Source organism: Cebus imitator, unplaced genomic scaffold, assembly GCF_001604975.1.
Source record: "Cebus imitator isolate Cc_AM_T3 unplaced genomic scaffold, Cebus_imitator-1.0 Scaffold579, whole genome shotgun sequence".
Classification (NCBI taxonomy): Eukaryota; Metazoa; Chordata; class Mammalia; order Primates; family Cebidae; genus Cebus; species Cebus imitator.
In genome coordinates, this window is record NW_016107894.1 from 720047 (window position 1) to 738174 (window position 18128).

Here is an 18128-nt window from a genome sequence, read left to right on the forward strand (position 1 = left end):
GCCTCCCAAAGTGCTGGGATTACAGGCTTGAGCCACCGCGCCCGGCGAGGTCAGGTGTTTTGAGACCAGCGTGGCCAACATGGTGAAATGCTGTAGCACCATTGCACTTCAGCCTGGGCAACAAGAGTGAGACTCCATCTCAGTAAGATAGGTTTTAAGACAAATACGAGACACAGGGATATTTCGTAATGATAAAGGGTCAGTCAGTACATTGAAAAGATACTTATAAATGTATGCACTCTCAACCAAACCTCAAAATAACATGAAAAAATGGATCAAGTTGAAAGGAAAAATAGTTCAACAATAGTTGGATATTTTAGTACCCCATTTCCACTAGTAGGTAGATAACCAGACAGAAATCAACGAGGAAATAGAAGATTTGAGCAACATTATTGAACTATGTGACCCACTGACATTTTTAGAACACTTCATTTAACATCACAGAATACACATATTTTCAACTGCACATGGAGTATTCTCTGAGATAAACCATATGCTGCCTAAAGCTACGGTAACCAAGATAGTGTGGTGTTAGTGTTGAGATAGACAAATAGAATACTGGAACAGAATAGAGTCCAAAATAGACATACACATATATAGGCAACTGATTTTTAATAAAGTTACAAAGGCAATTCAGTGGAGAAAATATAATCTTTTCAGAAAATGATGGGAGAACAATTGGATGTCTATATGAAGAAAAGAACTTTGATCTATATTTTGCACTTTATCCAGAAGTTAATTCATATTGAATCATAGATCTAAATAGGAAACCTGAAACTATTAAACTTTAGAAGATAACTTGGGAAAACCTTTGTGATTTTTTTTTATTAGGCAAAGGTTTTATACATAGGGCACTAAAGACACAAATTGAACAAAAGTACAAATTGAAATAGGGAGTTAGTCAAAATTTCAAACTTTTGCACTTTGGTTTTTTTTTTTTTTTGGATGTCACTCTGTCACCAAGACTAGAGTGCAGTGGCGCAGTCATGGCTCACTGCAGCCTCAGCCTCCTGGGATCAAGTGATCCTCCCACCTCGGCCTCCCAAGTAGCTGGGACTTACAGGTGTGTGTGTGTGTGTGTGTGTGTACACTTACATTGTATAAAATAACTTTTGTATTTTTTTTTTGTGGAGACAGTATCTTGTTGCGTTGCCCAGGCTGGTCTTGAATCCCTGGGCTCAAGTGTTCCTCCTGCCTCAGCCTCCCAAAATGTTGGGATTACAGGCATGACCCACTATGCCAGCCTTTTGCACTTTTTTTTTTTTTAAATGAGTCTAAGTCTTGCTCTGTCACCCAGGCTGGAGTGCAGTGGAATGATCCTGACTCACTGTAACCTCCACCTCCTGAATTCACATGATTCTCCTGCTTCAGCAACCCAAGAAGCTGCAGTTGCAGGCACACATTACCATGCCTGGCTAATTTTTGTATTTTTAATAGAGACTGGTTTTCACCATGTTAGCCAGGCTGGTCTCGAACTCCTGACCTCAAGCAATCCAGCCTGCCTTGGCCTCCCAAAGTGCTGAGATTACAGGCATGAGCCACCGTGCCTGGCCTCTTTTGCACTTTTAAAGACACTGTTAGGAGAATAAAAAGAAAAGCAGGTCAGGTACAGTGGCTCATGCCTGTAATTCCAGCACTTTGGGAGGCCAAGGCAGGCTGATCACTTGAGATCAGGAGTTCAAGAACAGCCTGGCCAAGATGGTGAAACCCCATCTCTACTAAAAATACAAAAATTAGCCGGGTGTGGTTGTTCGCACTTATAATCCCACCTACTTGGGAGGCTGAGGCAGGAGAATTGCTTGAACCCAGGAGGTGGTTTGCTGTGAGCCGAGATCGTGCCACTGCACTCCAGCCTGGGCAACAGAGGAAGACTCCCTATAAAAAAAAAAAAAAAAAGAAAAGAAAAGCAATAGATAGGTAGAACTTACTTGATAAACATCAGATGAAGGAATTATATTCAGAATATATCTGTAAACACCATAATAAGAAAACAAAACAATGGCAAAAATTTTGAGCTGACATCTCACTAAACAAAATATGCCAGTGCCAGTTAAATACTTGAAAAAATTCTCAACATCCTTATTCATTTGGGAAATACAAATTAGAATCAAATGAAATACCACTACCCACCTTTTAACTTGGCTAAAATTATACTAATTATCAAACAAGGAGTTTTCTTACACTGTACTACTAGTGGGAATGTAAAATGGTATAACAATTTTGGAAAAGAGTTTTGCAGTTTATTAAAAAGTTAAATATATGGCTGGGCGTGGTGGCTCACACCTGTAATCCCTACACTTTGGGAGGCAGAGGTGGGCGGATCACAGGGTCAGGAGATCAAGACCATCCTGGCTAACACTGTGAAACCCCGTCTCTACTAAAACTACAAAAGTTAGTTGAATATGATGGCAGGCACCTGTAGTCTCAGCTACTTTGGAGGCTGAGGCAGAAGAATCCTCTGAACCTGGGAGGCAGAGGTTGCAGGGAGCCAAAATTGCACCAGTGCACTCCAGCCTGGGCAATAGAGCGAGACTCCATCTTGAAAAAAAAAAAAGTTAAATACACACCTAGCATATGACCAAGAGAAATATCCATAGAAAGATGTACATAAATATTCATGACGGTGTTATTTTGCTTTGGACTTCAATTAAAAATGAAAACAGATAAAAATAAAATTGAAAAAAATAAAAAAAATTTTAAAAGACTGTGTTATTTGTAATTACCCCAAGATTGAAAAAAAAAAAACACATATCCATCAAAAGGCAAATGGATAACTGTGTTATATCCACACAATTGAATACTACTCAGCAGTAAAAGTGAATGAACTGTTGGTGCATGCCTTAACATGGACGAATCTCAATTATGTACAGTGAAAAGAGCCAAACATTGTATGAGTCTCTTTATATGAAATATTCTGAAAAGGCAGACTAATAGACATAGAAAGTTAAGTGCTTCAAACTGGGGATGAGAACAGAGATTAACTGCAAAGATCTGAGGGATTTGGGGATTATTTGAAATGTTCTAAAACTACATTTGATTAATGATGTATAACATTGACAATTTCTGGCCGGTGCAGGGGCTCACGCCTGTAATCTCAACATTTTGGGAGGCTGAGGCGGGCAGGTCACCTGAGGTCAGGAGTTCAAGACCAGCCTGGCCAACATGGTAGAACCCTGTCTCTACTAAAAATACAAAATTAGCCGAGCCTGGTGGCGCATGCCTGTAATTTCAGCTACTTGGGAGGCTGAGGCAGGAGAATCACATGAACCTGGGTGGCGGAGGTGGTAGTAAGCCAAGATTGTGCCATTGTACTCCAGCCTGGGCAACAAGAGTAAAATTCCATCTCAAAAAAACCTCAAAAAACATTAACAATTTTTCAAACAAAATAACAGAACCCACGTTGAATTGGGGTAGGGACAGAGTAGTCTTTTGTTGGGGGCTGGATGCCACTAAATAGAACTTACAGGGCAGACTTTCTGCCTTGGAAAGTTAAGGTGCTGTGACTCAGGTTAGCAAGAGGCTATACCCACATGCTGTGGCTCTCTGCTAATAAGAATCAGAGGCCCCTGGGAGGGAATTGAGCATTTGCGTGGTAAATTGTACTGAAATCCTGATGCCACTGAAAGTTGTGTTCAGTGAACTTCATGGAAGTTTGTCTCCTTACTTTTTAAGTCCTGCTGGTGGGTTTTTTTTGTTGTTGTTTGTTTGTTTGTTTGTTTTGATTTGGAGTCTCACTCTGTCACCCAGGCTGGAGTGCAGTAGCACAATCTCGGCTCACTGCAGTCTCTGCCACCCTGGTTCAAGCAATTCTCCTGCCTCAGCCTCCTGAGTAGCTGGGATTACAGGCACCTGCCACTGTTCCCAGCTAATTTTTGTATTTTTAGTAGAGACGGGGTTTCACCAGCTTGGCCAGGCTGGTCTTGAACTTCTGACCTTGTGATCCACCCACCTCGGCCTCCCAAAGTGCTGGGATTTCAGGCGTGAGCCACCATGATCGGCTTTTTTTTTTTTTTTTTTCAAGTGATGATCCAGGGCTCTATTGATTTTATCTGTCAGTGAGTGAGAGCTCATCTGGTTTGCATCTCATTGGAATACAGATTTGTTTGAGTGAATTGGATAAAAATCCAAAATATCACCTTCATGAGAAGACTGTCTAAGGGGAAAACAGTACAGATCGTTCTAAGTGACAGGCTGTGTTTTCTCCCCTAGGCAATCCTGGAGAACAACCTCCCTTCTGAAATGGCTAGCAAGATCAACCTTGTGGACCTAGCAGGCAGGTAATTAGGATTTCAAAGCTAAGGGGAATTACTTTTGTTCTTGCCTGTTTTACAGGGAATAAGCTGTTCCAATCTTTTTCACATTTCAGTCATCCTGAGAATATTACAAAAGAAAACTCTTTGAATGCTAGGTTAAGAAGTTATTTTCTAGGGGCTGAAAAGTTCCTCCACATCAGGGATTCTCAATCTTGGTTGCACATTGTATCACCTGAGGACCTTTTCTTTTTTGAAACAGTCTCACTCTGCTGCCCAGGCTCCAGGCTGGAGTGCAGTGGTATGATCATGGCTCATTGTAACCCTGAACTACTTGGCTCAAGTGACCCTCCTGCCTCAACCTCTCAAGTAACTGGGACTACAGGCACGTGCCACCACATGTAGCCTTTTTTTTGGGGGGGGGGTAGAGACAACATCTCATTAAGTTGCCCAGGCTGGCCTCAAACTCCTGGCCTTGGGCGATTCTTCTGCCTCAGTCTCCCAAAGTGCTGGGATTACTAGCATGAGCCACTGCACCTGGCCACCTGAGGACCTTTTAAAACTTCCCATACCTGTACCTTAAATTAGGTAAATCAGATTATTAGTGAGGTTGGTGGGAGTGCACGCCTGTTAATCCCAGCACTTTGGGAGGCTGAGGTGCGTGGATCATGAGGCCAGGAGTTTGAGAACAGCCTGGTCAACATGGTGAAACCCCGTTTCTACTAAAAATACAGAAAATTAGTTGGGCCTGGTGGCACGCGCCTGTAGTTACAGCTGCTCGGGAGCCTGAGGCAGGAGAATTGCTTGAACCCGGGAAGTGGAGGTTGCAGTAAGCCGGGTTCATGCCACTGCACTCCAGCCTGGGTGACTAGAGACTGTCTCTAAAAAAAAAAAAAAACAGAATTAAAAACTGTTGTCAGTTAATGACACAAATACCGTAGAGCTAAGTATGAATACATGAATTTAAGACAATATAGAGGAGACATGAATATACCCAAAAGCCATGCTAATATCATTACTGTAAATGAGCATTACATTTAGCATAAAGTGTTCTGACAGTCAAAATAAAAATAGAAACCTAATGAATTATTTGATTTTTATTGTCTGAGAAACAGAAAAAGTCTAGTTCATTGTAACATTTTTTTCTGAAACTGAATTCTAAAAGGAATTTATTATGTGAGTCTTTTACAGCATGATGTACAGTATAATGGATAGCATTTTTCAACAGCATTATAAAGGTAGTGTCCTGTTTGCTTTTGTTTCTGTTTTTATTGACTGTTTTAGTGAAAGAGCAGATCCCAGTTACTGTAAGGACCGGATTACTGAAGGAGCCAATATCAACAAGTCCCTTGTGACTCTGGGAATTGTCATCTCCACCTTAGGTATTTTGCTGATAGATGATGGCAGTGGGAGGGAGACTTTGGAAAATAACTCATGTTTTCATTTTGTCACAATAAAGTAGACACAAGGTTCCTTTTGATAAGGTTACCTTCTGGTTTTGGGGCATGAAAAAATTATACTTGTCCTTGGTTTTAGAGTACAATACTATCCCACTACCATCATTTCCAAAAGAGGCGAGTCTAAAAAATTATGTGGCTCAATCATTTCTTATTATGAGTCTAAAGTCTTTAGAAATATCTAAAATATCCTATTGTATGCGGAAAGGGATTAGGAAATATGATACTTAAGCCTGCCTTATCCAACCATTGTTTTGTTTTAGTGTATTTGCTCCATAATTCCTTCTTTCTTCTATTTTCTTTTTTTGTCTTTAAGCCCAGAACTCCCAAGTTTTCAGCAGCTGCCAGAGCCTCAACAGCTCAGTCAGCAATGGTGGTGACAGTGGGATCCTTAGCTCTCCTTCTGGGACCAGCAGTGGAGGGGCACCCTCCCGAAGGCAGTTTTTTATCCCATACCGAGACTCTGTGTTGACCTGGCTGCTGAAGGACAGCCTTGGAGGGAACTCTAAAACCATCATGATTGCCAGTGAGTGGGATGCCAGAGCTGGATCTGTGTTGAGACTCGTACTCTGTCTTAGAGAAAGGGCCATGACCACCCAGGTTTCTCATTTCATCAGGGGTCTTATATAGCGTGGGCAGTAGTAGCAAGGCAAATGATTAAAGGCTGGGATGGATGGGACTGGCATGTTTTTAAACTTTCTCCTTCTACCTCAGCGGTGTCTCCTGCACACACTAGCTACAGTGAGACCATGAGCACACTGAGATATGCATCCAGTGCCAAAAACATTATCAACAAGCCACGAGTAAATGAGGTGAGACCTTTTCAGAAGTCCTGGTCTGGTATAGTTTACACAAAGCTCTCTGTATTTTTTTCCTCTCATTGATCTTTCTCTTTATACTCACCTCAACTTGCCAGACTTGTTCTCCAAATGATGATGGTGTAGAATTCTTTGTTCTGTCATCCCCTTCTCTCCTATCTCTGCTGCCTTTATTCAGTAACCTTTTATGAATAACTTATTGTAGATACTTCTCTAATGCCATTCCACTTAAGATTCCCTAGTTTAGCATTACCACTCTAAGAAAGGTCATTTATTTTTTATTATTTTATTTTTGGAAACAGAATCTTGCTCTGTCACCCAGGCTAGAGTGCAGTGGTGCAGTAATGGCTCAGTATAAGAACGTTCATTTAAAAAGTTTGTCTCCACTGCTTTTATTTCGAATTTACATTGATTTATGCCTGAGTTTTTGTATTTGTTTGTTTTGAGAAGGGGTCTTGCTCTGTTGCCCAGGCTGGAGTGCAGTGGCACTATCATGGCTCACTGCAACTTCAGCCTCCAGGGCTCAAGCAATAATCCCACCCCAGCCTCCTGAGGCATTGGGACCACAGGTGTGTGCCACCACATTAGGCTAATTTTAAAAGTTGTTTTTTTTTTTTGTTTTGTTTTTGTTTTTGTTTTTTTTGTAGAGGCAAGGCCCCACAATATTGCCCAGGTTGGTCTCAAAGTCCTGGACTCAAATGATCCTCCAACCTCAGCCTCCCTAAGTGCTTGGGTTACAGGTGTCAGCCAAGGTACCCTGTCTTATGCCTGTGGTTTTTTTTTTTTTTTAATGCCAGTTGTCTGTGTTTTTTTGGTATGCAAATTGTTGTGACTTCGCTGTTTAAAAGGAGAGTGTAGGAATTCATTGGTTTTTGTTTTATCCTTTAATGTTCTTTCACTTGCTTTTCTTCTCTGCCCACATAGAACTATTCATTGGTTTTTGAAAGCTAAATGAGAATTTTCCAAACATTCCTTCACAATTTCAATGAAAAGTTCCAGAGCAGGGATCATACCTGGTCGCCAGACACACTATGTGTATGTGTGTGTGTATATATGTATACATACATATATGTGTGTGTATATACATATATGTACATATGTATAGATATATGTACATATACACACACATAATCCATATGTAGACTGTTTTAAAAAGACAATGTAATTAGGCAGTATTAGGCTTAGTCACAATACAGGAATGTTTGCACCTACTACCTGTATACACCCTGGCTTTTGTGTTACCAGCTTGACCTGTCCTAGGGAAATGATTCTCAAAGTTTATTGTGTATCAGAATCACCTGGAGGGTTTGTTAGACCACTGCTGGGCCCCAGTCCTTCAGAGTTTCTGATTTAGTAGGTCTGGGAGGGCCAAAGTGTGCATTTCTAACAAGTTCTTAGATGAAGTTGATGCTGCAGGTCCTGGGATCACACTTGAGAATGACTGGCCACTGTAGAGCTTACTCCAAAAGAGTAATCCACCTCTTCCAAGCCAATTGCAAATAGCATTTCACAGCTGAGTGGGACTTGGTATCAATCAGTGGTGATTGAGTTCTCTGTGTTTCAGGATGCAAATGTAAAGCTGATTAGAGAACTCAGAGAAGAGATTGAAAGACTGAAAGCCCTGCTGCTGAGCTTTGAACTGGTATGCAGACAATAAGAACCTCTCCATGCTTAAGTGAAGTTCTCCGTCTGAGCCTCCTTTCTTCTCCATAGACTCTGGGCTCTGCTCCATTCCATGTTCTCAATGGACTTTCATGAAGAAGAGACAGGAGCGAAAACAAAACAGATTTCTCTGTGTAGCTTCGGATGGTGTGCACATTTTTTCACTTTATCATCTCTTGTCTTATGCCTGAATGATCCTTGCCCTGTGTGGGCAGATATGGAGAACAGGGCCATCTCAGGAAAATTTCTTTGAATTTTCCTTCTTTGTACCAATGTGAGCCCAAATACTTAGGTTCCTGATTTATTTCTTAATGATAAAGTCTTTCCTTTATCTGTATCTTTTCTTTCTTCACAAGTGTAAGGGTGGGACATGCCTTAAGTTCAAACGAGGAGAATATCAAAGCACATCTCTGTCTTTGTGTAGAGAAACTTCACTTCATTGAATGATGAAAAGGATGAAAACTTGAAGAAGCTGGTTCTCCAAAATGAATTGAAGGTGGGTGTGTTGGGTGGACTTAGTTGTGCTTTACATCACCTTGGGAGCTCCCTGTATTACTTGTGGCTAGATAGGGTTGCTCGCTTGGCGGGGCAGAGAAGAGCTGTCTAGTTTAAAGACAATGTTTGTTTCTTTTAAGCCTTAACCAGGGGATGTGTTCACCTAGGGAACTGTTAATGGATTTCAGACTTTCAGTATTGTTCTCTGAGAGATTCATAAGTCCTTTGGATATTGAGAGTAGCCTGGGATGGAGTAGACTATTTTCTTTTCTGTAAATCAGTCAACCAAGATACATTCATTGTTTGAGGATGAAATAGGTGCTCAGCTTGATGCTGCAAGAGGTACAGAGAAGTCCCTGCCCTCACATGGTTTGCAGTCTAATTGGAAACAAATTTAGAGAATGATGTGTTTCATGAACCATGTGATTTAGATGAAAAGTCTAGGAAAGGAAGAAATCATTATGGCTTGGGATTTTCAGAGCAGACATTATGTGTTGGTGTTGGAAAGCAGAGAACTGACCTGGATCTAGCCCTTGAAGTTTTGTTAGATAGGGAGAAGAGGGTAAGGCACTGGGTGAGGGAGGGATAACATAAGCTAAGCCTTGAACCTGGGAGAAAAGGAAGGGATGTGAGAGGCCACGTGGAAGCACACACTGTGAGAAAGACTAAGCTGGTTAGAATGGGTGTTCATGGTAGACGGTAGTGAAGGTAAGGTTAGGGCAAGTTTAGACTAAAGTCTGAACTTTGTGTAAACAGGATTAATAGCTTCTTGAATCAGTTGACATAATAAAGGAGTATCTTTGGGAAGTTAATATGATAGTTGTATGCAGGGCAAATTGAAAGGTGGGAAGAAGACTGGAAGCAGGGGACCAGCCAGGAAGGAGACTTCTATAACCCAGTGAGGGCAAGGACAAGACACTTTTAAAAGTAGAATAAAGGTGATTCCCAGAGACATTTTTTTTTTTTTTTTTTTGGAAGGGATTCTCACCGTCACTCAGGCTGGAGTGCAGTGGCATGATCTAGGCTCACTTCAACCTCTGCCTTCCAGGTTCAAGCGATTCTCCTGCCTATGCCTGCCAAGTAGCTGGGACTACAGGTGTCTGCCACCATTGCACCTGGCTAAATTTTGTATTTTTAGTGGAGATGTGGTTTCACCACATTGGCCAGGCTGGTCTCAAACTCCTGGCGTCAGGTGATCTGTCCGTTTTGGCCTCCCAAAGTGCTGGGATTGTAGGTGTGAACCGCTGCACCTGGACCCCAGAGACATTTAAAAGGAAGAAATGGTGGGCAGTTTTTTGTTGTTGTTGATGGGTTAGATTTATTTTTTGTTTGTTTTTTTTTTTTTTTTGAGATGGAGTTTTGCTCTTGTTGCCTAGGCTGGAGTGTAGTGGTGTGATCTAAGCTCATTGTAACCTCTGCCTCCTGGGTTTAAGCAATTTTCCAGCCTCAGCCTCCCGAGTTGCTGGGATTAGACGAGCCCACTGCCACACCCAGCTAATTCTTTTGTATTTTTAGTAGAGACAGGATTCTACCACATTGGCCAGGCTGGTCTCAAACTCCTGACCTCAGGTAATCCACCTGCCTCGCCTCCCAAAGTGCTGGGATTATAGGCATAAGGCACCACACCCAGCCAATGGGTTAGATTTAAATCCTACAACCAAATGTTTTCATTTTCAATATTCTGTTGCATCATCCTTATATGTTATTAAAGTATCTTGGCCATGTTAACATTTTGTTACCCTAACTAAACGTCAGGGCTAAATCACACATCTAGAAGTTTCTCTAAAAAAATTCCTCCTTCAGGCAGGGCGTGGTGGCTCATGCCTGTAATCCCAGCACTTTGGGAGGCTGAGGCGGGTGGATCACGAGATCAAAAGTTCAAGACCAGCCTGGCCAAGATGGTGAAATCCTGTCCCTATAAAAATACAAAAATTAGCCAGGCACAGTGGCAAGCACCTGTAACCCCAGCTACTCAGGAGGCTGAGGCAGGAGAATTGCTTGAACCCAGGCAGCAGAGGTTTCAGTGAGCTGAGATCGCACCACTGCACTCTAGCCTGGGTGATAGAGTGAGACTCTTATAAAAAAAAAAAAAAAAAAAAAAAATTCCTCCTTCAGTCATGTATTTTGATTTTTGGTTCAGAAAATATCATCCCTCTATACTAAGAGATGAAGTAGAAGAGCCAAAATCATTCCAAACTCATTAGCATTCTTGCATTATGCAGGCCAGCTGAGCTGGACTCGAACCTGCCCCTTCTTTGCTGTATGATCTTAGGCAGTATAGGAGCAGGTAATTTTAAGCAGCATAGGAGTAGGCAGAGGGGCAGCTGTGCCAGGTTGGCTAAACTGTAAGCCATAGTGCCATCCCGCTCACCAATCCCAGGGGTCCGTACACAACCCAGCCCTTTACAGGTACCCTGTAGTTTCCTGGTTTCCAAACTTCAACTCAATGATTATTAAAATAATGTTTCTAGGGTACGTAAAGTTCTTGTACCTAAACCTGGCATGATTTTTTTAAAAGTGTTCCCTTTATGAGAGAAGTACTTACCTAAATCTAATTTTTTTTTCTGAGCTTCCTCAGTTCTTCCACTCCTAGGATAAGCTCATTGCTTAGGGATCCATTTCCAGCAAAAGAAGAAAAAGGGCCCTACATTTAACACTGCACATGTCCCTAAGGCGGTCTTAGCTTAAGGCCTCTAAGCCTGGGCATATTTACTTTTAAAACCCTGTACCTAATACACAGTAAACAGTATTTTACTGTTATTATTGTTTTTATTGTATTATTATATAATCTTCCAGACAGGTTCCATATAGTCTTAGTTCCACCTGGGGAATTTCCTCTCAGTGCTTTGGGGTTCTGTGAGCCATGTGCAAGCTTATATGATAATTTAAGGTACTGTACCTTGGGAAAGAAGTGTTAGGTCATAAAAGGATTTCCAAGTATGGGTCATATAGAAGTGGGATGGGGAAAGAGAAATTGTAAATATATTTAACATCCCAATTGATTTTTAAAAAATAACATGTTTTTTCTAATTATAAAAACGATACATGCTCATTGCAGAAAACTTTAAAGATAACATTTATTGAGGGGGCTTCTGTTTATAAAAGTAACACTTGCTTATTGAAGAAAAGTTGGAAAACACAGCGTCCAGTTGAAGGAGGTACAAGGGCTTCTGTGGGGCTTTATGAATAGTATCTGTGAGGATCATAAGAAAGTAGTACCCGGGGGAAATACAAATAGGTCGTAATGACTTCTGACCTTTAGTCCGTTCCCCATGCTGAGTGTCTCAGATCACCTCCTATGCCTCCACAGATAGACCAGCTGACTAAAGACTGGACCCAGAAGTGGAATGATTGGCAGGCTCTCATGGAGCATTACAATGTGGACATCAACAGGAGGAGGGCTGGGGTGGTCATCGACTCCAGCCTGCCACACTTGATGGCCTTGGAGGATGATGTGCTCAGCACAGGTGTTGTGCTGTATCATCTCAAGGTGAGGAGACTGGTATATCCTTTTCTTCCTAAGCCACTGGCCCCAGAAGTCAAGGAGGGAAAAGCTAGGAGCAGCAGCCAGGTTTCTATGAATTGAAATCAAGACAGATGCCACAGAGCTGCCTTCAGTTTTGTTCTCAGGAAACTGGTCTACCTTACAAATTGTGATCTGTTTTGCTTTTGTATGTATAGAGCAAAAGACTGGAAATCAGAACATTTGTTTTTCAACTGCTGCTACTGTTGTTCTTATATAACTTACTTTTGTTCTCTGTGCCTAAATTTCTTCATTTTAAAGTAAGAATGATGCTTACCAGCTCATGCCTGTAATCCCAGCCCTTTGGGAGGCCAAGGCAGGTGGATCACCTGAGGTCAGGAGTTCAAGACCAGCCTGGCCAACATGGTAAAACCCTGTCTCTACTAAATATGCAAAGAATTAGCTGGGTATGGTGGCAGGTCTCAGCTACTCAGGAGGCTGAGGCAGGAGAATTGCTTGAACCTGGGAGGCAGAGGTTGCAGTAAGCTGAGATCACAATACTACATGCACTCCAGCCTGAGCGACAGAGGGAGACTCCGTCTAAAACAAACAAACAAAAAGAATGATGCTTATCATATTTCATTTCTGGCTTCCTGAAGCACAGGGGTACAGTCATTGAGAGTGAAACCCTAACCTCAAGATATTATTAGTGCTCCTAAGCTTTACAAATACAGATTGCTCAAAGATGGCTTTCAGGCTGGTCACAGTTGCTCACACCTCCCATCCCAGCACTTTGGGAGGCCGAGGTGGGCAGATAACGTGAGTTCAGGAGATCAAGACCAGCCTGGCCAACGTGGCAAAACCCCTCCTCTACTAGAGATACCAAAATTAGCTGGGTGCAGTGGTGGGTGCCTGTAATCTCAGCTACTCAGGATGCTGAGGCAGGAGAATCACTTGAACCCAGGAGAGGCAGAGGTTGCAGTGAGCTGAGATTGCGCCACTGCACTCCAGCCTGGGTGGCAAAGTAAGACTCTGTCTCAAAAATAAATAAATAAATAAAATAAAAATAATGTTTAAAAAGGTGGCTTTCAGAGACTAAAGGGAGAATTCAGAAGATTTGAAAGTTTTCTTCTGATACTTCCCCATTTCATTCAACCCCAAATTAACAAAGAGTATGCCTCCCACTTCTCCATCACTACATTTACCTGGAAAAGGAGAGAGAGAAAATAGGTAAAGGAAGCTAAAACATAGGGAGAGCCCAAAGAGCTAGAGTGGTGTGATGGTAGGGGAAGAGGGGATGACAGGCATCCATCTAGAAAAAGATTGAAGTTAAGGCTTCCAGACAGGACCTGGCTGTATGTCACCTGGAGGCCAGTCCTCATTTCTGATTGAAGTGGTTTTGAGAGTTGGTGACCTATGGCAGATAGAGTCTTTTATCTTGTTCTCATCAGTGTGTTCTACTGTGGGAGGACAGTTCCTGTGAATGGCAGAACATACTTCACATGCTCAAAATCCCTGTGCTCACTGAAAATCTAGTTTTCATTCTCATTATTATCCCCAGTGGACATTTAAAAAGATCAAAGAGTTTCTGTGGAATATGTAATGCTGCTGTTATCCCTGGAGAAATTGGACTCCTCCCTAGTGCTGCAGAGCATATGGAAGTGAGATGTTAGCAAAGCTCATCGGTGTTCTTAGGATAAGCCCTTTGGGAAGTTGTCGGAGACTGAACTCCTCGGACAGAAGATTTAAAGTAGCTTATTTTCTGGTACATGGAGCATAAGCTTTCTTAGTGAAAGTGCCTGAGGCAGAAGTGGCTCACAACTTTTACCTTAGCAGTAGAACTAAACACCAAATGGCTGTATAGATCCTCCCATTAGTCAGAACCACAGAGAGAGGTTGGAGGTCAGGAAGAGATCAGATTGATCAAAATCGTCAGTATTTGAGTAGAACTAATCTGATATATGAATTGGATGTGGAGTCAATAGTTGAAGCTAGAAATCAAGTAGCAGAGCTTAGGGTAGCAGCAGAGGGTTAAAGGTTAGGACTGTTAGATTGAACCACAGACATGGAGATGAATGATGACCTCATCTGAAGATTGCTGATTTTTTTTTTTTTTTGAGATGGAGTCTCGCACTGTTGCCCAGGCTGTAGTGCAGTGGTGCAATCTTGGCCCAATGCAATCTCTGCCTCCTGGGTTCAAGCAATTCTCCTGCCTCAGCCTCCCAAGAAGCTGGGATGACAGGCATGCGCCACCACGCCCAGCTATTTTGTTGTTGTTGTTGTTGTTGTTGTTGTATTTTTAGTAGAGATGGGGTTTCTCCATGTTGGCCAGGATGGTCTCAATCTCCTGACCTTGTGATCCACCTGCCTTGGCCTCCCAAAGTGCTGGGATTACAAGCATGAGTCACTGCGCCCGGACTGCTGATTTTTTTTTTTTTTTTTTTGAGATGGACGGAGTCTTGCTCTGTTGCGGAGGCTAGAGTGCTATAGCACAATCTTGGCTCACTGCAACCTCTGCCTCCTGGGCTCAAGTGATTCTCCTGCCTTAGCCCCCTGCATGGCTGGGATTATACCACCATGCCTGGCTAATTTTTGTGTTTCTAGTAGAGACAGGGATTCGCCATGTTGGTCAGGCTGGTTTTGAACTCCTGACCTCAGGTGATCCACCCACTTTGGTCTCCCAAAGTGCTGAGACTGCAGGTGTGAGCCCCCATGCCCCTCTGGATTGCTGATTTTCATTGCTTAGTCAGTGCCTAGGTAGGATTTTACTCCCTTCCTGCTGTATTTCCAGTGGACCTTGGTGATGAGATTTTAGTCTAGTTCTAATCCTGGCATTTCTGCATTTTATGTACTCTCTCCCTAACTTTTGTTTGTTTGTTTAGCTATTGACTTAGGTAATAGTATTAACAGTAATGGCCCAAGATTCTGTTTCTTGTTGATTGTTTGTTTGCTTTCTTGCCAAGTTGGATGCTAGTGTTGGGGTTACTACCTGTGGGGGTTTGTCTTGCAGACCTTGGCTCAGCGACGGGTGAATAAAGTACATTGACACACAGATATTATGCTTTACCAACATGGCTGAGGGTTTGTGGCCACTTACAGACTCCTTGGAGAATGCTGTAAAGAGATAGCCTGTGGCCTTCACCAGCCAGTAAGACTTGCATTTATTTAGTAAAATTTAATTTACAAAGGCTTGAAGTAACACCACTAGAGTGAAAGATTAAAGGATGGGTTTTGATGCCTAAAGCAAACACCATTACTGGATAATATCCCTGGTTAGCTGGGTGTGGTGGCTCACACCTGTAATCCTAACACTTTCAGAGGCCAAGGCAGGTGGATCACCTGAGGTCAGGAGTTTGAGACCAGCCTGATGTACATGGAGAAAGCCTGTCTCTACTAAAAATACAAAATTAGCCGGGCACGGTGGTACCTGCCTATAATCCCAGCTACTCAGGAGGCTGAGGCAGGAGAGTCACTTGAACCTGGGAGGCGGAGGTTGTGGTGAACTGAGATCGCACCATTGCACTCCAGCCTGGGCAAGAAGAGCGAAACTCCGTCTCCAAAAAAAAGAGAAAAATCCCTGGTCAACCTCCCCCTGAGAGGGCCATCTGGCTCAAAGGTTAGTTTTAAGACCACATGAGTAAATAAGTTAGTTGGGTAAACTTCCCCACATACCCTAACTGTTTGCTTTACTTATTAACTAAATGTGAAGGGGATTTAGGCTGCCTTTATCCAAAACTTTTACTGAAACTATGAAAAAAAACCCTTAGGCCTAAAGGGTTTGAGACTATGTTTTATAAACTTTCTCTATTATTTTCCCTTAATATTTTTGCCACCACTGTGAGTGAATTCTCACAACTGATATGCTGGACTTCATCCTCATAATTGCCTTTGTGCCACTAACTCTCCCTACATAAAGAGGCAGAGTGGGCAGCAAGCACAGATGTCAGCCAGCTCAGTCCTTGTTATCTGAGATGTCATCACCTTCTTTTGGTAATTTCTACCCTGCAAATCTAGAAGTTATGATGTACCATAGCCTTTATCTTTTTAGAAGGGCTGTTCCTGAACTCATGTGAAGAGTTTTGACCTTTTTTCCTTGAACTGCCCTCTGATTCTGTTTGACCGTGTTTGTGGAGGCTAGCATCTATTGACTGCTGTGGTCGTCAGTGGCTGAGCAGAAAAGACTGGCTCTGGCTGTTTGTGTGGATGCAGAGAGGAGGGACAGGGGGATGCAGTGAGGACAGAGCCTCATTCATTACTGCTAGGATTCTTCCTTCTCACAAGCTATTTTGGAGGAGTGTCAGGAACCTCCCTGCTCTGGCTGTTGATGGTGAAGCCTAGTGGGGAATTATGTGGTCTCCTTAAAAACATTACTGATCGGCCACAGTGGCTCACTCTTATAATCTCAGCACTTTGGAAGACCAAAGCTGGTGGATCGCCTGAGGTCAAAAGTTCAAGACCAGCCTGGCCAACATGGCAAAATCCCATCTCTACTAAAAATATATAAATTAGCTGGACGTGGTATTGGGTACCTGTAGTCCTAGCTACTTGGGAGGTTGAGGCAAAGGAATCGCTTGAACCTGAGAGGCAGAGATTACAGTGAGCCCAGATTGCACCACTGCCCTCCAGCTTGGGCGTCAAAGTGAGACCCCATCTCAAAAAAAAAAAAAAAATTCCTTACTGGGGAGGTGTTATGGTGAAGGTAGAAAAGCCTACAGGAGCATAGGATCCAAAGAGACCTGAATTCTAATCATAGCTCTCCTATTTGGTATGTGGGTAGGTCAGTCAGTTTATCCCCTGTGAGCTTCAGATTCCTCATCAATAAAAAGGTGATGGTAATAGCTATATTTTGAGTTGTTAAAGGATAAAATAATATGATTTCCATAAAGTACTCAGCATAATGCCTAGGACATATTAGTTAGTCAATAAATGATAAAGATGTATCTAAAAATATATCTAAAATTTAGCATCATGATTGCCATGTTGCTGCCTTTTCCTAACAGAGCTATGTGGTCTTAAGCAAATTTGCCATAATCCAAGGTCTAAAAGGCCTTGTCTTCAACTAATCAGCGGATTCATTTATACTAACTCCAGTTTCCCTCTCATCTCTTATACTCTCTTTCAGTTCTTTTTTATTCTAGAGGTGCTTTTCTCCTATTTATGCTTTTACTCTTCTTAGAATCTGGTGTCTATTAAACTTCATCTGTGGACCAAGAAGGTAAAAATGCTGTGTTTCTATAAGTCTTTGCAAAATGCTTGTTTCTTTGAGACTTACTGGATCAAACTTGAACCACACTAACCTTTACCCCTTAGGGAAAAGCCATGCTTTTGCGTGTACTTTCTCAGACTAGAGAATTTTTCTGACCAGTGGTTGTAACTATTTCCTAACTTTAGGCTATGAGACAGAAAATAGTTTGCCAACTCTTGTTGGACTTTGCAAATAGCTTGTGCTGCTTTATGGTATATTTTTTAGCTTTACCATTTAAGGGGCTTCCTGGGCTGTAGAGTGAGTTGGCAGAGGGTCAGAACTTGGACCGAAGTTGAGAACTGGTACAGACAAGGCGGAGATGGGATGAGAAGTGGAACAGACAAGGCTGGGAAGACAGTGAGAACATTCTAATATGGACTTTCTTGTAGGGCAAGGCTCTGTCCCTTTTAATTCTCATCAAAATGGCTTTTTTCACCCTTTAGGAAGGGACAACAAAAATAGGAAGGATTGACTCAGAGCAGGAACAGGACATTGGTAAGTAACAGAGCATATAAGTCCAACATTTTAGGGCAAATATTTGTGCCTGAAAGGTTTCTTCAGAGGACTCTGATGATGCTCTGAGAAGAAGAGAATCATTTAAATTTTCAGGGCCTGCTTGTCTTTCTGGGCTAGGTTTCAGGTCTGGGACTTGAAGGGGGAGACCCACACAGTGGGAGGATTTCAGGTCTGGGTGGTTTCAGGTCAGCCTTTCCTGTCTTGTTATGGTATGAGGTCTTC

At 42.3% G+C, this 18128-nt stretch overlaps 1 protein-coding gene across 9 annotated transcripts in view; it reads left to right on the top strand.

Annotated features, from left to right (window-relative positions):
• The window catches only part of STARD9 (StAR related lipid transfer domain containing 9), a 163899-nt gene that overhangs the window by 92173 nt on the left and 53598 nt on the right, over positions 1–18128 (top strand). For all 9 annotated transcript variants that reach the window (XR_001821027.2, XR_001821028.2, XR_005197954.1 and 6 more), the window contains exons 10-17: positions 4210–4277; positions 5535–5632; positions 6024–6233; positions 6422–6519; positions 8090–8167; positions 8612–8683; positions 11993–12172; positions 17834–17885. Coding sequence is in view for 5 of the 9 variants with exons in the window: in XM_017516309.2 (XP_017371798.1) it covers positions 4210–4277; positions 5535–5632; positions 6024–6233; positions 6422–6519; positions 8090–8167; positions 8612–8683; positions 11993–12172; positions 17834–17885 (856 nt within the window). In the remaining 4 variants the exon portion in view is untranslated. The remainder of the gene's footprint in view (positions 1–4209; positions 4278–5534; positions 5633–6023; positions 6234–6421; positions 6520–8089; positions 8168–8611; positions 8684–11992; positions 12173–17833; positions 17886–18128) is intronic.